Raw genomic sequence first — 18,594 nt, forward strand, 5'->3', positions numbered from 1 at the left:
CAATGTCTTTCTGCTACACAAAGCTTGAATCGGAAATGCTGTGTTTTAGATTTTAATGGAAATTTGATATTTGGTTACTGTCAAGGTATTGGGCGTCTCTGAGAAACCTGGTTGTGTCTCTGATGAACTCCATGAAGTCCATCATCTCCCTGATCTTCCTTCTCTTTCTCTTCATTGTTGTCTTCGCACTCCTTGGCATGCAGCTTTTTGGTGGCAGGTAACTTCACAGTCCCTCTCACTAAGCTTAAATGTCAACTTATTTGGAATGCTTCTGTGAAATATCAGAAAATATGTTAAATTGCCAGAGATGTAGTTATTCTTGGTTGCGTAGATTCAAAGGAAGGTTAACGTATTGAAATTGGAAATTTTGTTTTTACTACACCAACTCACTGAGTGAAGATTAGAGACCTTTGTGGCCCACACATTTGGCTCTTTGTTTTCCCCTGAGTTGTTTCTCTCTGGCTGACATGTTCATAAAACTGGCAGAAACAGACAAGCATGTTCTTGTGATAAACTTTCCTCCATAGGGAGAAGAGAAAATGCTTTCTAAATGAACTAATTACGATGTATCCTGACGTACAGCACCAGACATATCTTGTCTTTTCTACAGGTTCATCTTTGAAGACTACACACCAACAAACTTTGACACCTTTCCTGCAGCCATTATGACTGTGTTTCAGGTCTGGAAATAAAAGTGACAAATTACTACTGACAGTAAATCTGCAGCTGAGCTCATCAGAGTTCAGGGTGGTTGTACAGATGTTCTATCGTTTTGTGTGGGCATGTTTGTGCAGATCCTGACTGGAGAGGACTGGAATGAGGTCATGTATAACGGTATTCGCTCCCAAGGAGGAGTGAAGTCGGGGATGTGGTCCTCCATCTATTTTATAGTTCTTACTCTTTTTGGAAACTGTATCCACTTTTTACAATTCACAATCAATTTTGTTGCCATCTTTACTTGTAATTTTTCACTAATCGTGAGGATTTATTACTGTGCCTCACTAAAGCGTTTGTACCTTTTCAACTTCTGCACATTTTGTCACATTACATCCACACATTTGATGTATTTTATTGGGGTTTTATGTGCACAAACTGGTGCATAGTTGTGAAGTAAAAGAATAAAAATTTTGTTACATTTAAAAAGGTGGAAATTGGGACAAGTGTGGCTTGAATTTACATTCAGTTCTCAATGAGTCAACTCTCTGATGAACTTTGTTTCTGTGCAAATACAGCTGCAACCTCCCAATTTCAACATTCTTTTTATAGTTTTGTTTTAATAAGCAGTAGCTGATGGATTGAGCCTCCTTAACATATGTGTGACCAGATACTCTTCTGAATGTCTTCTTGGCCATTGCTGTGGATAACCTCGCCAATGCACAAGAACTTACCAAGGTAATACAACTAAACAGAACATGCCTGATCTGATGTGTTTTCTGTCATTCCTCAGCCCCATCTCTTCAATACTGATCAATTATTTAGATGTGCATATGGTTGAGTTGCTCAGGTGTCTTTATTATTTTTTGATCAGGATGAAGAAGAAGCAGAGGCAGCTTTCAACCAGAAGCATGCTCTGCAGAAAGCAAAGGAGGTCGGACCGCTTTCCTCCTTCATGTCTTCAGAGTAAGTTCTGTATGCAGCTTTTTCTGCTTGACCTCCTCCATACTCTTTTATCTCTTTCTCCTTTCCCTCACTTGAGAATGTGTGCCAAGGACTCAGCTATCTAGTTTTGAGTTTCTGTCACCTTTAAAATGTTGCTTGTTAATTGTTTTGTTTGAATTACTGAAGAAATACATTATGCTGAACAGGCAAAACGTCCATGAATAAAGATTAAGAGTTTTTGGTTGTTTTGTTTCCTCTGGGTTGTTGTGTGAAAACGGCATAACGGACTGACCACTCTGTTTTTATCTAGTACAGCTAATAAGCCAGTTTACAGAGCTGGATAATGCTGGATAAATATGTGAATAATTTGATTGGTTTAGTAACACGACTTTGTCTTTTCTACTTGCAGAATAGATTTTGTTTCTCAGTATCTGATTGCACTTTGCCTTGTCATACATCCTGGAAGTGCATGTGCATGAACAGAAGTGAAAAACTCTGTATGCACGCTGTGAAACAAGGAGCTGTTTTTTTGCATGGGCATGTGGAAGAGCTTGCAGAGAGTTTATCAACATGACCCACTGAGCTCCAATCAAACTCTCTGGTGAAATTGTGTTGTTCCCTGGGATAATTACTGTTTTATTCCCTCTTTCCCTCTTTGCTAAAGTGCTCAAACCCTTTCATTTTCTATATTTTGTTATGTTACAAGCCAAAACCTCAAGGTTTTTAAAATATTTTGCAAAAAAAGAATCTGAAAAGCATGGTGTGCACAAATGGAGTTCACCTATGTTTAAATGAAACATTTGTAAGAAAAAATTAGTGAGCAAATAGCATCACAAAGACCAAAGAGCAGAGCAGATAAGTCAGGGCAAAGTTGTGCAGAAACATTGAACTTCTCACAGAGCACAATTCAACACATCATCTGAAAATTAAAAGAATATGGCACAATTTCAAGAGCGTCAGTCATGAAGAACCATAAGCAATTTGCCAGTAGATACTACAAACATATGATGCTCTAATCAGAGAAGGCCATCATTTTACTTTTTGGCTGATATTAAAATGCTGACAGTAAAACATGGTGGTGGCAGCATTATGTTGTGGAGAGGCTTTAGTTCAGGAGGAACAGGGGCCTTAGAAGTCACTAAATTACTAAATGTACTAGAATTTATTTAGGAGTATCAGTGTAAATGAGATTTAAAATCCAAAAAGTCAAACTTTTCAGATTTTCATTTGTAAAAGATTTTGAAACTTATGTTTCCATTATTTTCTAGTTTCTGATTATAATCTAATTTGCTGGCGTATGAAAAAAATTTAATATATTCCTGGTTGTAACATGACAAAAAATGTAGAACAGTTAAAAAGGTATGAATACTTTAGTATGGCACTGTATACTTCCTTGATTTTTGCTTCAAAGCTAGCCAAAGGAAGAAAAGCTAAAAAGAAAATTACATCAGAATTAGCTTTTTCTATCAGAGTCTAAATGAATGGTGAGATTATCAAGAGGTCATCAGGGTTGGCATCTAAATTTTAAGATCATTCTCTGAACCTTTAGGGTTTTGATCTAAGATGTAAGCAAAAAGTTAAACACGCTTTGCCCTGAAGGTGTTGGAGAAACTTGCATGACACCAGCTGCTGAACTCAAAGAGCCCTGCATGTAGAAGTCAGATAATGGTTTTCATGTGGAGCTGCATGTCATAAGGTCTGCATGATCAAAGAAAGAAAAAAAGATTACCAGAAATACACAGTAACTAAAAACGCTTCTCATTCAAAGCAAAGCAGGTGTTTTCAGTGTGCATGTGTTATTTTTCTTCCATTATTATACCTTTAACTCCCCCAACGAATACTGTTCAACCATTTTAATCTGACATGGAGATGCTCTGCACATAAATTTCCTTATTTAAATTTATCCGCATGTCTGAATAGAGTGGTGTTCTGAGCTGCATCCCAGCTTGGTTGGTTTTCCTCAAAAATGAATTATTCTTTCCTGTGTTTTTGCTGACGGAGCCCATATGTGTGTTCTCATTCTGTTTGAGTGTCTTTCTATCAATGTTGCGCTTATGTTGATGTTTATAAATGTTTTTTAAATGTTTTTCTGATGCTGTAACCATCATGTTGGTCAATGTGCTTGCTTGGCTCCAGAGGAGACACACTCCAAAAACCCCAAGTCTTAGTTACAAACAGCATTAAACAGATTAGATAACATTGCGTAATAAGTTTGGATTAATTATTTATGTGTGTTGCTCTAAGGAGAGTGGTTTCATCCTCAGGCAATGGATAAAGACTAAAAGCGGCTGGTGTGGAGTTGTTTTGTTTGCAGCCACCAGTCTTTGAATAAGATGCCATTTTGCTGTGTGTCTCCTGGCCTGTTTTGTCTCTGCTCACAAAAGCACTAATGTCTTGTTTTCAACCAATCGCTCATTGGTAACACGGACCGCACGAGAATCCACGCTCCAGTAAGTAACACTGTCTGTTCAGCTCTCTGAATCTCTCACTCACCCGTGCTTGATTTGCTAAACCAAGTCCCTCAGTCAGTCATCTGTTCATGCTTTGTCCTATCCTGTCCTGTCCACCTCTCCAACCTTATATCAGTCCATAAAAATGTCTCAAATCAACTCAGCCAATTTCATTCTGCATCACTCTGTTTATTTATGTTATTACGGTCACAGAATTATGGAGGCCAGGAACCGACGACCCCACTATAAATATTTTACATGTCTTTTTTTAAATTATTATTCTCAGCTAATGAGAAAAATATCTTATTGTCATGAGAAAAATAATCATTTTCGTTGTCATAACAAATTATTTGCTCAGAGGAAATGCATTCATGCACACAAAATACACAAATATGGTACAAAAACAACTTGGTTTGGCACAACATTTCAGTTCAAATCCGTTTATTATTTCAAAGTTAGAATGACAGCTCATCTACGTATGTAAACAAACACAAACGATAACTATTTGCCCCAACAATCTAAATACTTATCAATTAAACAAAACAGAGGACCAAAGAGACAGAAATTTACCACGTTTTCTTGTTTGTGGTACAAAATTCAGACTCAAGTCCCAGATTTTAAAAAATAATACACAAATAAGATAAATAAATAAATAAATAAATAAATAAATAAATGAATAAATAAGTATGTGTTTTTAAGATACTATATCTACAATATCTAGCTGTGAAGGGGGAATAGAGTTTGTTTGTATTTTTGATTATGAGATGTTGATTTTTGCTTTTTGTGTTAACAAAACATTTTATTCTTTTTCCAGAAAACAGCAAAACATTAAAATAATATAGTGGGGACAGAAATCTTCAGTTTCCAAACCTAACTGGTCCTGGACTTGTACATTTTCCACTGTAAATGGCTTTGTGCTGAAACAAAAATAACTCTTTGGTTCGAACAAACTTTCTAACATTCAGCTTGCATTCAGTGAACATATTTAATTTAATATTGATATTTAATTTAACAAAAACTAGGGTGACACTTCCCTCATATCAACTTATTGGTAAAGACACTGCATGCAAGCCGGCCTGTCTCTGACTAGTATCAAGGTGAATCAAATTGTCTGGTATGTCATGGATGAAATTATAAAGTTGTGATTCTATTAAGCATCTTAATGCCGGTTTGATTCCATTTATATTGATAATATGTCTTGTCTAATTCTTCCCAGGGGAAGCCGGAGGAGGCGGCCCTACCTATACAGGAAAAGAGCCATTCACCGCAGCCGGCCGACCTACTCCTACTCCCTGGAGGAGGCCCAGGGCAGTATGAGGGAGGGCCGCCCACCGCCACCACTCAAACCCTCTAACTCTTTCATGTCCAGGAGAGAGAGGAGGAAAAGGATGACCATGTCTGTTTGGGAGCAGAGGACCAGTCAGCTACGGAGACACCGGCAGATGTCCAGTCGAGAGATCTTGTTCAGCAGCCCCAGTGAGGAAAAAGATGGCCCCCCTGCTTCAGTTCATGGACGTCCCCTGTCGCTGCACCGGAAAGCTGTGCAGCACACGCCATCAGGGAGCTTGAAGCGGCCGACTGACCCTCTAGCCTCACCAGGTCAGACCCAGCCCCTGGCCTCCTCTGTGCCCCTGGATGCCACTGTTCCTGGTGACATTCCTGAGCCTCCGATGGCAGTCCTGGAATCAAAGTGTCTGGATCCTACAAACGTGCCATGCCTGACCTTACCAGAACCTCCCGAATCCGAATCCACCGGAGAAAACAAAAAGCCAGGCCTTAATCACAAACACGTTTCCGAGCGCCGAAGCCCGAGACTGAACGCAGAACGTCAACACAGGCATGTAAAAAAGTTTAGACCTCCAGATAATGTTGACACTCTGACCCCTGAGAAAGGAGGTCACATTGAGATCAGGGGCCGAAGGGGCCATCATTGTGACCATCAGAACGGCACCAGAAATCAAGCGTCCTCTCCTGGAAATGAAGGAAAGTTAGACGGCAGCTATGATGTTGGAGAAAGCAGAACAAGTTCAGGAATAGTCGAGGAGAAGGGACCAGAGCCTGAGAACGAAGATGGAGAGGTGCACAAGCACGAGGAGAGCAGGTGAGACGATCAATAACTGATGCATTAAAGCTTGTTTGGTGGGAGAAATGTTCAGAGCAATGTCCATCGTTTAGAAAAAATCTATCATATAATCTTATATTGTTCCTGAAAACATCCACAAAAAAGTCAGTTTATTTATAAATTATATTGTATGAAAATCTAAATGACAGAGGATGCAGATATTCTTACACTCATTTTATGACAGATGGTATGAATCACAATAAGTTATTTTGTTTCCTTAATAAAGTACAAAATTTCATGCATCTAAAGGTTTACAACTCAAACAAACTACCTTTATCCCTCTAAAATAAGAATCTTCAGATGAGAGATGAGCTGAAAAATGTTTATTAAATGTTATATGAGCAATTATTTATTTGCATTAATTAACTCTTAAGTACAAACTCTACACTCAGCTTGAAATGAGTGTGTGGCAATAGATGACCTTTCTTTTCATCTGTTGAATAAAACCAAATTGCTGTAGTTTCCGGTTTTACTTTTCTCTCCTGCTTTGTTGCTATAATGCTCTTCCTTGTGGCTTTTATTTAAATGCCAACACCAGAATGTGGGTTGTCGTCCACTCCTCCACACATCTGTGCACATACCCTTCCACTCTTGTGTTTGTTTTGTTGCAACTACAGACTGGCTAACCGTAACGAGGGAGGAAACTCTAACTTGAAAGACGTCCTCTCTGGTGACCTCTGCCCTCTGAAGCAAGACAACGCTCTGAACCAGTCTGAGCTGCTGGTACCCAACAAACCAGAGGATAACAGTGAAGAAAAGGAGTCAGAGCTGGACCACAATAAGCTCAGCTCCAGTGTAATTGTCGAGGTGCCTGACGTGCAGTCGTCTCTTGAACTCTCCACCATCACAGGTAGGAGCACACTATGTTGCTTTCAGGCGATGGAGAGTAAATTTTTTTGATGCTTGGAAATATTTTTAAAAAACACATCTTTTTTCTGATATGTTAAAATGTCAAATCATTAAGTAAAAATGATGGAATGGCAGGTTAGTGGTTAGATTCCTTTATTTTATTTCAAGAACCTGGTGATCTGATTTAGCCACATTTTGGCCAAAAGGAAGTTTTATTTCTCAAGGACCAGTGTCAGGTCTTCAATACTTCACACTATTTTAGTTAGCTCAAGAATACCTCCCAAATGGAAAAAGTAGTAAGAGAATTAACTTTATTTTCTAATTTTGACCTTCTCTAGTCAACAACAAGGACCCTGAAACCTGCAAGTCAGAGAAGGAAGAGGCAGAAGAGACAAAACCTGTCAACACTGTGACCCCAGACAGCATGTTCATCTTTAAACCTGACAACCCGTGAGCTCCACGTTCGATCTTTTTGGTTTTGGATTAGAAATAGTGCTGCTTTAAAAAATATTTTTTTAAAGAAAGACTTATAAATTGTTCAGGAAATAATGAAGTATCAAAAAAATATGTCTGACTTTGAAGGGTTAATTGAGGAGGTTAATAAAGCTGTTGATTGGACAGAGGCCACAGAGTGTTAATTGGTTGCTTAGCAACTTGGCAGAGAACATAATTCCTGGTAAATAGGCAGAGCTGAATCAGTGAATGAATTATTTACATAAATAACTGATATATAACATTTTATTTCAGGTTAGGTTACCTTTTATGTGCTGAACTAATAAAGTTATCATCACTTTCATCTTGTATAATACATGTTGATTCTTTTTAAATGATATCTTTGTCTCTTTAATTTTGCCGTACCTTTTGATGAGTTCCCATGCTCCCTATTAGTTAGAGACGTTGATTTACTCTAACAGTCTCCTCTTTTTACCACCAGGATGCGTCGAGCATGTCATTATGTGGTGAACCTCAGGTACTTTGAAATGTGCATCCTGCTGGTGATAGCTGCTAGCAGCATAGCACTGGCTGCAGAAGACCCTGTAGCCACATCATCAGACTGGAATAAGGTTTGAGACGCTTCAGTGAACACAATCTCTTTATGAGACACTCTGCAGATTTTATATGGATCCAATAGTTCTTTAAGCTGAAATATATTAGCACATAATTTGTAATACTTTTAATATTCTTAGGTGTGTTTGTAACGAAAACATTGAAAAATGGATTACATGTTAATTAAAAAGAATTCACCAGAAACTTTTGCTTGTACTAGCATGCCAACAATGATATTTGATTGGCTGCATTAGTACAGGTTTGTTTATAGGAGGACAACTTTGAAAAATAGATCTGAAGTTTACTCTGTATTTAGCTTAAACGCGAGTTACGACTTTTAAGATGAGCAATGAGATTGTAAAGAGAAATATTGCAGGGAGACATAAACTTGGTGTTTATGCTTTTTGCTCCAAATCTGATTCTAACATCAATATTTTGAATTAGGTGGTGAAGAGAGCTTTTAGCTGGAAGAGAGCTTCACCTTTTAGCTCTCTTTAGGAATTCATATCCTAGAGATCATATGCGATGATCAGGATATTGTAAGGAAAATTGACACATTATTAATGTATTCAATCAAAAAAAAAAAGTAAAAATGACCAAACTGAGGTTGTTAGTTGGGCTTAAAGTATTAACTTGAATTAAAATGTTCCTGATAGTCTTTTCATCTGTTCTCATCTTTGTTTGAATTTTACAGGTTCTACGTTATTTTGATTACGTGTTCACTGGAGTCTTCACCTTTGAAATGATCATAAAGGTGAGCAAGCTAATAATTTAAAATAAAATTTTTGTGGGCAAAATGAGGCTAAATTGTCTTAACTTAAAAAGTTAGTCTAAAAAAAGTCAAATCCCATTCAGCTTTTGACTAAAAATCACCAAGATCTCATTGTGAATAAACACTTTTTTATTGCAACATAAGTATTTCTCTGAATATTTAGACATGGCACTAAGATTGGAGTAACCTCTAACGATGTGATTGTGTGTGGTCTCTAGATGATTCACCAGGGTCTGATCCTCCATGACGGCTCCTACTTCAGAGATCTGTGGAACATCTTGGACTTCATTGTTGTGGTGGGAGCACTGGTGGCCTTTGCCCTCACGTAAGTCACATGATTTATTCCTGTACTCCTGAGTTAACCGGCTTTGTTTACAGGTCTTTGAGGAGGTAATACTTTGTCATTGTTTTATATGAAATTAGACAAGTCACAAATGCAAAATTCCTTTCTAAAGGATAACATAGCATCAGCTCATCGTCAAATATGCCTGGAATGCCTTGTATAATTGTCCTGTCAATTGGTTTTTGATACATCTCTGACAACGTTTGAGAAATACTCTTGTCATTTGACAGTTTTATGTAGTGAACAGACCAACCCTCGCTCTGACTGTATGCATCTATATTGAACCCATTGGGATAGCTAAAATTACTTATTCACTCTTGCTATTAGTGTGCAAGAAATCAAAGTATAAATGTGTAAAGAAGAAACGTTTTGATTATTGTATGTAAACCAGGCATTTAAAATTTCCAACTAGAATTCTGAACATACAATACATACAAATCAGCATAATGTGAAAAATTTTAAACCATATTAAGTTCTGCACAAAAACATTTTTGCTTCTTTCTGTTTATTAATTGCTTTGTAACTAATTGGTAATTAGTTACAATTAATTATAACTAATGTAATGTGTAATTAATTTTTGTTTTTCTCTTTCTTTGACGATGCCTTCTGTGGGACCGACCCATAGCAACGTGATGGGGTAAAAGTAACTTTTAGTAAATAATTTTGTTCAAATACTGGCTTTTAAAAATCGAGACATGCGTTAGTAGCTGAAATGTTTGTGTAACAAATAAGTTGTGTGATAACACTGCATTTTTCTGCTCAGAAACAACAAAGGAAGAGACATAAAGACCATCAAATCTCTGAGAGTTTTGCGCGTCCTCAGACCTCTGAAGACCATCAAGCGACTTCCTAAGCTCAAGGTTAGATTGGGCCTGTCTTTGTTTGTGTTGTTAGGAAAACTTGTTTGATGTATCTATGTCCAATTAGATTAATTCAACAGAAAAAAATTGCTAAAAAAGTATTAGAATTACAAATACACACCAGGTCTTATCCTATTCTAGGATAAAAATATCTTTAAAAAATATATTTTTAAAGAATTAAAACTGCTTATAAAAGGAAAAACTATTTGGCACACAATATTTATTCTTTATTTACTCAAAATTTTACATTTTCAATCATTGGATGGATTGCTTATTTTCAGCCAATTGTGGAAATAAAACAAATATGTTGAAATAGTAGGATGGAGTGGAGTATAAAGGCATTGTTAATAACCCAATTATTTTTTGTTTTTACCAATCACTTTAATGGTGTAGTTATTTTGTGGGTTTGTGTCTTGTAGCCATTTCTTTACTGTTTAATTTGTGTTTTTAACATTATAAAGAGTACTTGGGTGTTTTGAAAGGCCCTGACAAGTAAAATGCATTATATGTTTTTTTCCTGAATTTTAATCTTATATATTTAAAATCAGGTCAAATGTTTGTCTACTATTCAGACGGACCTATGAATGAAAAACATTGAAATGATGAATATTTATTTATTTTTATTTTTTTAAAGGCTTTAAGACTCAAGACAAAGATGTGAAATACGGTGAAAATAAGTTATCCAAACCAAAGTTCATCCTTGATCTCAATGTTTTAACACCTCTTTTCCTTTTCTTTCAGGCGGTGTTCGACTGTGTGGTGACATCTCTGAAAAACGTCTTCAATATTTTGATTGTCTACAAACTTTTCATGTTCATCTTCGCCGTCATCGCTGTGCAGCTTTTCAAGGGGAAGTTCTTCTATTGCACCGACAGTTCAAAGGACACAGAGAAAGACTGCCAGTAATCATAGTTTAGATTTCTCCTCTTTACGTCCAAATTTTCAATTTACTACTACAATTTCTTTAACATTATATTTTCTGATTTTCAATAACATTGGATGTTTATGGCTCTGTGCCTACTCTTTTTTTTGTACATTTTAGTACATTTCTACTCGAGTTTCAATGAGAAGCTCAACTATTTTGTTCTCTCTTCAGGGGTTACTACATCGACTATGGGAAGGATAAAAAAGAGGTGAAAAAGAGAGACTGGAAGAGGCACGAGTTTCATTACGACAACGTCATCTGGGCTCTGCTCACACTCTTCACTGTTTCCACCGGAGAAGGCTGGCCTCAGTGAGTGATCCACTGGATTCTGGCTGATTCAGGAGAAATTCACAAAAGAGCAATCCCACACATTGCTTTTCTCTACTAAGCAGGCCAATGTGTTGTAACCTTAACAATCTGGGACATGTTTTTATTAACAATTAAATATGGCTTTGATTATGAAAATATGAGCAGTCTTTCTCAAACTTGCTTCTAATTTACTTTGTGTTCGTAGGAAGTTAGAACAGAAATGTCACAAAGGCAATTTATTGAAATATATAGAAAATCTGGTTACAATTTACTTACTCAGTGTGAAACTTGTGCCTGTTTAATTCAACATAAAGATAGCATTTATGCAGGAGTTGAAGAAAGTTGCACAAGAATATCTTCTTCAACAGCTCTGAGTCTCTATTTTTATCTTTATTTCCAAAACAATAATTATTTTTTTTTGCATTATTATTATTGAAAGTTGATAGTAAGCGGTTCTTCTTCTTTCTGCAGGGTTCTGCAGCACTCTGTAGACGTGACAGAAGAAGACAGGGGTCCAAGTCACGGCAACAGGATGGAAATGTCAATCTTCTATGTCATCTACTTTGTTGTCTTCCCCTTCTTCTTCGTCAACATCTTTGTGGCTCTCATCATCATCACCTTCCAAGAGCAGGGGGATAAGATGATGGAGGAGTGCAGCCTTGAGAAAAATGAAGTGAGCTTTCTGACATGCAAACGTTAACTTCAGGTCTTGTATTTGTTTTTCTCTGTCAACACTTCTCTTTGTCCTGGATTTCAGAGAGCTTGCATAGACTTTGCCATCAGTGCAAAGCCCCTGACTCGATACATGCCACAGAATCGGCACACGTTCCAGTACCGTCTGTGGCATTTTGTGGTGTCCCCATCATTTGAATATACAGTCTTGACCATGATTGCTCTCAACACCATTGTCCTGATGATGAAGGTGAGCATAGAAAATAACAAGTGATTCCTTTCTAAAATGGAGCCTCAGTTATCAAAGTTACTTGTGGGGATGCTGGTATTGATGCTCATAGTCTGTATTTGAGTCTCAGAATAATTAGTGGTGTTCACAAGGCTCTGTACTGGGACCCAAGTTATTTACTATTTAAATTCTGTATTTACTGAAGAAAATCTGGTTAAACTTTAAATGTTTTTGGAGAATGCAAAATTTATCTCATCAGCATTTGGTACAACTTTAGTCAAAATGGTAGTAAAACAATTGTTCGGAGTCATAAAGTGGTTTTCATATCATGCTATGGAATAACAAAAAAGCTACTACATTTATGGTGCTACATGGATTTTTGATGTAATAAGTTAAATTCTGTTCATATTGGAAGAGCATGCAACAAATTTCTTTTGTTACAACAGGTCACACTTTGTAACTTTATGTTGCATCTTGGAAAAACAATTGAAACTCTTGGATGACACATGTTTATGTTGCTATTTATGGTGTATTGAAAGTTGGAAGAACGTAATAAGAACTTACACAGACCAAATACTTAATGTTTTAAACTAAAAAGCTTTGTTAATATGTAAACCCTAACCTACAAAATCTTTTTACAATCACCAGATACTTAAAATGTAATGATATATATAATCATAAACAAGACAATTATTTTTTATGTTGAACGACAATCTTTCTTCTTCCTTTTTCAACCAAATCAAATAGATTACAATGCAAGATGATTATTAATATTCAATTGATATCAAATGAGAACTAATGTGTGAAACAATTTTGGTTACAATGTAATTAGATAACAGATTTGGGCTGTAACATTCTTAATCTGGTTAAATTGTGTAATATGGATTAAGGTTTTGGGGTTTTTTGTAGATTTCCTACACAACTCGTGGATTGAAGCAGGATAAGCATTAATAAGCTCCGTCTTCATCTTGTTTTGAGCTGTAAAGTTGTCCCTTTGATATTTTTTTATTTCTGTAAATCCTTTCATCATTTAAGCCTTTCTTAAGAAGAAATCAAAGAACAAAGTTATTTTATTTTAATTTTTAATTAAATCAGAACACAGCTCTGGCGATACATGAAGGGACGTCTTATTGTTTTCTCTTTCTGTCCTTACTCCTTACAATAAACTTCCCACGGTTGGCACTTAGGTTTCCAGAAAATCGACAAACTTGTATGTTTTGGTGTCAGAGTATCACCTCAGCACATTGTGATAATTGCATTTGGACCGGCTGATTGATGTTTACTCCCACACGTCCCTCATCAGTATTTATTTCCTGCTCTGGCCTTTTCCTGAGCCCCTCAGACACACAGACAGACAAACGCTCAGTGACTCAGCCTCTATTAAATATTGATCTATAATGTCCAGGCGCTGCTATTTAACATGACCTCATTAACTGTGGCTGCCGGCCCCCGGAGGAATGACTCCTTTTATAGCGCCTCAGATGAGAGGTGCAGAGACATAGGTGCTATTTATGGGTCTGGAGGAATCTTCCATCAAACTATAGATCAGGAGGGTGCATGGCTGAAGTTCACCCAGATATCAGTGGGAACGTTGACCTGTGGTGAATTGGCTTGGGAATACTCCAGCTTTGTCTTCTTTGTTGTACAACAAGACTTGAATTATAGATTAAGACCTCTGTCTTTTTTGTATGTTTGCAGTATTACTCTGCCCCGCCTGCATATGATGCCTTCCTGAAACATCTAAACACAGCTTTTACTGTCCTCTTCTCAATCGAGTGCGTTCTGAAGATCCTGGCTTTTGGTTTTCTGGTGAGACAAAAGAACGATAATGTAGCCTGACATACAATTTATGAAACTTTCTGTGCAAAAGCCTCATCATCTTGATTTCTGTTTCGAAAGAACTACTTCCGAGACACGTGGAACATTTTTGACTTCATCACCGTCTTGGGCAGCATAACTGAGATTGTGGTTGACTTGCAGGTGATTTCATTACGCCTTATAGTTTAAGAGTCAGATAAATGTCATGTTTGTGCTGCTAACAGGTTGTCTCCTCTTTCCTTTGCACTGCAACCAGAGGATTGACACGTTCAACATGAGTTTCTTGAAGCTGTTTCGAGCCGCTCGTCTGATCAAACTGCTGAGGCAGGGTTACACCATCCGCATCCTCCTCTGGACTTTTGTTCAGTCCTTCAAGGCGTTGCCTTACGTCTGCCTGCTCATTGCAATGCTCTTCTTCATCTACGCCATCATTGGCATGCAGGTCAGAAATAAACAGGCTTTATTGAATGTCTGCCAACGAATCACAATTTCATGCTAAAGTAAAATAGGAGAGTTTATATGACATCTCATGAATTTCAATGCTCTCCTTGTCCTTTGTGTATTTATGTTTAAACCAGGTGTTTGGGAACATTAAACTGAATGAAGAGACTCACATTAACCAACACAACAACTTTAAAACCTTCTTAGGTGCCCTGATGCTGCTGTTCAGGTACAAAACCTTTACTTTATAAAGTTTTTGAGTTTGAAATTAATCTGAATAATCATTATTATCTTCAATCATTATCTCAATATCATTGTGACCCCTTATGCTATATTTGTATTAAAGCAGGGCTCTCATTTATAAAACATTATGTAGGATCTATGTCAAATGTGTAAACCTGAAATCCAGATTTATGAATTCATACAAGTAATTCCTTTAAATATCACAGCTGTACCTCAAAGTTTGCACACAAGGTCCCGCCTCAGGTCCGGCCCACATTCAACCATAACTGGTCAATGCAAAGTGCCTTAGTTTAAATGCTGCTGATCCGTGTTACTTTATAATTAACAATAGCAACCATGGAGAAAAGAGGGAGGGGAAAATGCAATTTCACTAAGGATGTCATAATGTGGATGTGGATGTCACGATTTATGACATCCACAGTGATGTAAAATAAGATTTTCCTACCCACAGTAGGGAAATCTGATGTATTGGTCATGTTTATAATGCCACCCAATGGGTGCTAGAAAGGCACCTAATGTTAGCTACGGTATTGATTTGGCATAATCATGGCCAGAAAAATTAAGGTATGAAATAAAACAAAGTGGAATTAAATTAAATTAAAACTAAAACAGATAAATAAAAAATACAATTGTGCTCCTCCATAGATGATGACATTCTAGTAAAAACGCTGAGCAAAAGAAATTCAGTCAAGTGTTTTCTTGTACTTCAAAAACTGGACATCAAAGTCCATTTTAATCCATTTGTAAGATTCATACAAAATAAAAATAAAAAACTTTTGATGCTCATTAGACATTAGAAGTTTGTATGCAACTAACCACAATACAAGTGTTACTTGAATAATTGTTACTTAAAACTGTAGCTCTAAGATTGTCAATTGTTCTGTGGTCATAAAGATATCCATTAAATATATTTATTCTTGATAATTCACCCTCTGAAAAATGCAGTGCTGCAAGCAAAGAGGCGCCATTTCTTCTCTCATCACAGCATTTCCAGTGATGACCAAGGAGAGAAAATGTGTGCGAACACATCAGATCACTTCACAGCTTTGATTTGAATGAGAATCAAATTCACCAGAATAACTCCAAAACATGATGCCAGAGATACTGTTGTGCTGGGCTCCTATGTCATCATTTTTTAGGCAAATTTTCACAAAATGTAAAAAAATCCAAACATTAAAGCACCACTTTAAAATCTACTGCAATCCTAACATTTAGAATCATAGATATAATGTGAATCTTCATTGATGTTTGGGTTGAACTTTCCAGATGGCAGACGTGACAACATTGATCAACCTGTGATTTATACACTGGGACCTAAATAGCTCCTCATATTTTGTGATTTGTGTAACCAGGAGTGCAACGGGGGAGTCGTGGCAGGAGATCATGCTGTCGTGTCTGGGGGGGCAGCAGTGTGAAACAGACCCCTCACTTCCCCCTGCAGCCCTGACGACGGACCAGAAGGAGGGCTGCGGCTCAGACTTCGCCTACTTCTACTTTGTCTCCTTCATCTTTTTCAGCTCTTTTTTGGTAAGTCGAGACGTTTGAATGTTCTCTTGGGTGGAGGCAACCAGAAAACTTTGAGTTTCTCTGAAATGTTGGTACAATTAGCTTCTAATCTCCTCTTGTTTCATCTAGATGCTGAACTTGTTTGTGGCTGTGATCATGGATAACTTTGAGTATCTTACGAGAGACTCGTCTATCCTGGGTCCACACCACCTGGATGAGTTTGTCCGAATTTGGGGGGAATACGATCGAGCTGCCAGGTCAGTTTGCACTATTTACCTTTTTGCTCCCAGTTTCTGCAGACCCTCTACAAAAATCTGAATTAAATATATTTATGGTCTAAAGAAAACTCTCCCAGTTCTAAGGTTTGCTGATACAAGTAATGAGATTTTAATGTAATTTACATCTAAATTCAGGAGAGGAAAACCTCGAGTCGAAAATTTGTTTGTGTGGTAGACCTAATTAATCAGTTACCATTTTTAGCAGCAATAACTTTGAGTAGATAGTTTACCTATAACTTTTTCAGCCTCTCAGAATGTTAAAAAGGAATTACATTATTGGTGTCAACTTGTAATTTACAGTCTTCTGTATCTTAATTAGGTTGATGAACCATGGACAAATCATATTTACTACTCATAAGTTGTTCTGAAACAAACACTTGCTTTCCAAAACTCTCTAATCAACTATGTAAACAATGGCCACAGAAAAACAAACCAATGTGATGGAAAAGCTCTGACTAATCTGCTTTGTGGCAAAGACAGGAAGGGCAAATGGACAACAATCAAAACCCTGGAAGTGGATTTTGGAAACTTCAAGCAAGACAACAAAATATAGCAGTTTCAATTTAATGAGGATGAAACGTTCTTACTCTTTCTAAACTCTCCTCATTTTTTTCTAAACCTATTAAACAATTTCTAAATGGAAAAAGTGCTAGAAAAAAAATCGTTTTTGAGTTTTTGAAATACATTTTCTAATATTTCTAGAGATCATTTGAACAAGACGATAACTGCTAAGAAATTAATCAAATGTCTTATTCAAAAATAAGTAGATTTCACAAAAAGGGTTGCACTTAAGACTGTCCTTGAGTCATTCTGATGTGTTAGAGAAACACTGAAGTTATTCAAAATATGTATTCATTCCTGTAAAACTTAACTCTGTAAGCAGTGCATTGATAGTCACAGGGGCGTACTACATGACTGCTACTTTATTGAAAAAGCAGAAGTTACAGAAACCTCTCTTCTCCTACAAGCTGGAGAAGAGAGGTTCTCTTCTTTCTCATTATCTCCAGCTGCCTTGGACAGTTTCTACTCCTAATCAGCTTTGCTCAAATTTTATTTGCAAGAAATAATTTAATTGGATCCAAAATGCCCCTGAATGAGTCATCAAAATGTTTGAATTGTTCCTACTGAAAGTCAGAAGTATCAATAATAAATATTGGGCTGTGCTCACAACATACTTGAAAATGAGCAAAGTACACAGCGAAAACTCAAAAACTTACAAAGTATTTTTGGTCTAGTTCTCAGTGCAAATATCTTATTACACTTGAAATAAGACAAAATGAACTTACAAAATATAGGAGCTTGTTTTATGTAAATAATTCCTTAATATCAATGAAAAAGTACTAGTTCCACTGGCAAATTATTCAAGACATTTTCCCAAATTATAGGTGAAATAATCTGCTGTAATGGTGCAATAGAGCAGTGAAGGTTTATACACTTTCTCTCTTGTTTTCTTTATTTATTTTCCTGAATACCGTGTACATCCTCAACAGCAGGATCAGCTGTTTGTCGTCTCAGGACGTGTGAAGCTGTTCTTTCCCAACTAAAAGCATTAGTGTGCTTTTAAAAGCATTATTACGCTGCAGTTATTTAAATGACAATTTAGCCAAAGATCTTACTTTTAAAGAGGATTGGAGGGAACTGTCAAGACATTATAGTATTGAATCAGGTTCTCTTGTCGTTTGGTCATCACACGGCTGATCTCCAAAGAACTGAAATCTGGTCATAAAGAAAAGTTACATCCCCTTCAATGTTCCAAGACGAGAAATATGTCAAAAGCATTAAAGAAAATAACACAGGGCACAGCAGCCAAACAAGCAGTGGAAAGTTACCAGAATGTGATGATGTTTTATGTTGTAAAGCAAGACAAAAGCAGGAAAAACTTACCAGAGCATTATCTTGGAGACCTAATATACTGGCACCCCACCCAGGAATTTAAAGCATTCTCTGACCTAGTCTGCCTTATAATTCACTAAAACAGTAAATTAATCGCCTGTGACGTTACACCTGCACTATGTCAGTAAGGAAATATTGCTTTGAGGACACTGTTTTGCCACTGTATCTCCATGTAAAGTTAGTTTACTCACAATTACACACCAGATGGTCCCTAAAATTCACTTCAAGTTAATGTTAC

At 36.9% G+C, this 18,594-nt stretch overlaps 1 protein-coding gene across 8 annotated transcripts in view; it reads left to right on the forward strand.

Moving 5' to 3' along the window:
- The window catches only part of cacna1ea (calcium channel, voltage-dependent, R type, alpha 1E subunit a), a 108,052-nt gene that overhangs the window by 77,976 nt on the left and 11,482 nt on the right, over positions 1 to 18,594 (forward strand). For 6 of the 8 annotated variants that reach the window (XR_004340368.1, XR_004340367.1, XM_032571223.1 and 3 more), the window contains 23 exons: positions 86 to 217; positions 611 to 680; positions 795 to 912; positions 1,325 to 1,392; positions 1,529 to 1,620; positions 5,266 to 6,150; positions 6,789 to 7,021; positions 7,359 to 7,470; positions 7,955 to 8,084; positions 8,762 to 8,821; positions 9,058 to 9,164; positions 9,808 to 9,819; positions 9,946 to 10,042; positions 10,784 to 10,944; positions 11,139 to 11,276; positions 11,748 to 11,949; positions 12,034 to 12,198; positions 13,876 to 13,986; positions 14,077 to 14,157; positions 14,252 to 14,437; positions 14,574 to 14,665; positions 16,032 to 16,206; positions 16,315 to 16,442. Coding sequence is in view for 6 of the 8 variants with exons in the window: in XM_032571223.1 (XP_032427114.1) it covers positions 86 to 217; positions 611 to 680; positions 795 to 912; positions 1,325 to 1,392; positions 1,529 to 1,620; positions 5,266 to 6,150; positions 6,789 to 7,021; positions 7,359 to 7,470; positions 7,955 to 8,084; positions 8,762 to 8,821; positions 9,058 to 9,164; positions 9,808 to 9,819; positions 9,946 to 10,042; positions 10,784 to 10,944; positions 11,139 to 11,276; positions 11,748 to 11,949; positions 12,034 to 12,198; positions 13,876 to 13,986; positions 14,077 to 14,157; positions 14,252 to 14,437; positions 14,574 to 14,665; positions 16,032 to 16,206; positions 16,315 to 16,442 (3,555 nt within the window). In the remaining 2 variants the exon portion in view is untranslated. The remainder of the gene's footprint in view (positions 1 to 85; positions 218 to 610; positions 681 to 794; positions 913 to 1,324; positions 1,393 to 1,528; positions 1,621 to 5,265; positions 6,151 to 6,788; positions 7,022 to 7,358; positions 7,471 to 7,954; positions 8,085 to 8,761; positions 8,822 to 9,057; positions 9,165 to 9,807; positions 9,820 to 9,945; positions 10,043 to 10,783; positions 10,945 to 11,138; positions 11,277 to 11,747; positions 11,950 to 12,033; positions 12,199 to 13,875; positions 13,987 to 14,076; positions 14,158 to 14,251; positions 14,438 to 14,573; positions 14,666 to 16,031; positions 16,207 to 16,314; positions 16,443 to 18,594) is intronic. The other 2 variants (XM_032571225.1, XM_032571226.1) reach the window with 1 other exon arrangement.

The sequence above is a fragment of the Xiphophorus hellerii genome, chromosome 9, assembly GCF_003331165.1.
Source record: "Xiphophorus hellerii strain 12219 chromosome 9, Xiphophorus_hellerii-4.1, whole genome shotgun sequence".
Lineage (NCBI taxonomy): Eukaryota > Metazoa > Chordata > Actinopteri > Cyprinodontiformes > Poeciliidae > Xiphophorus > Xiphophorus hellerii.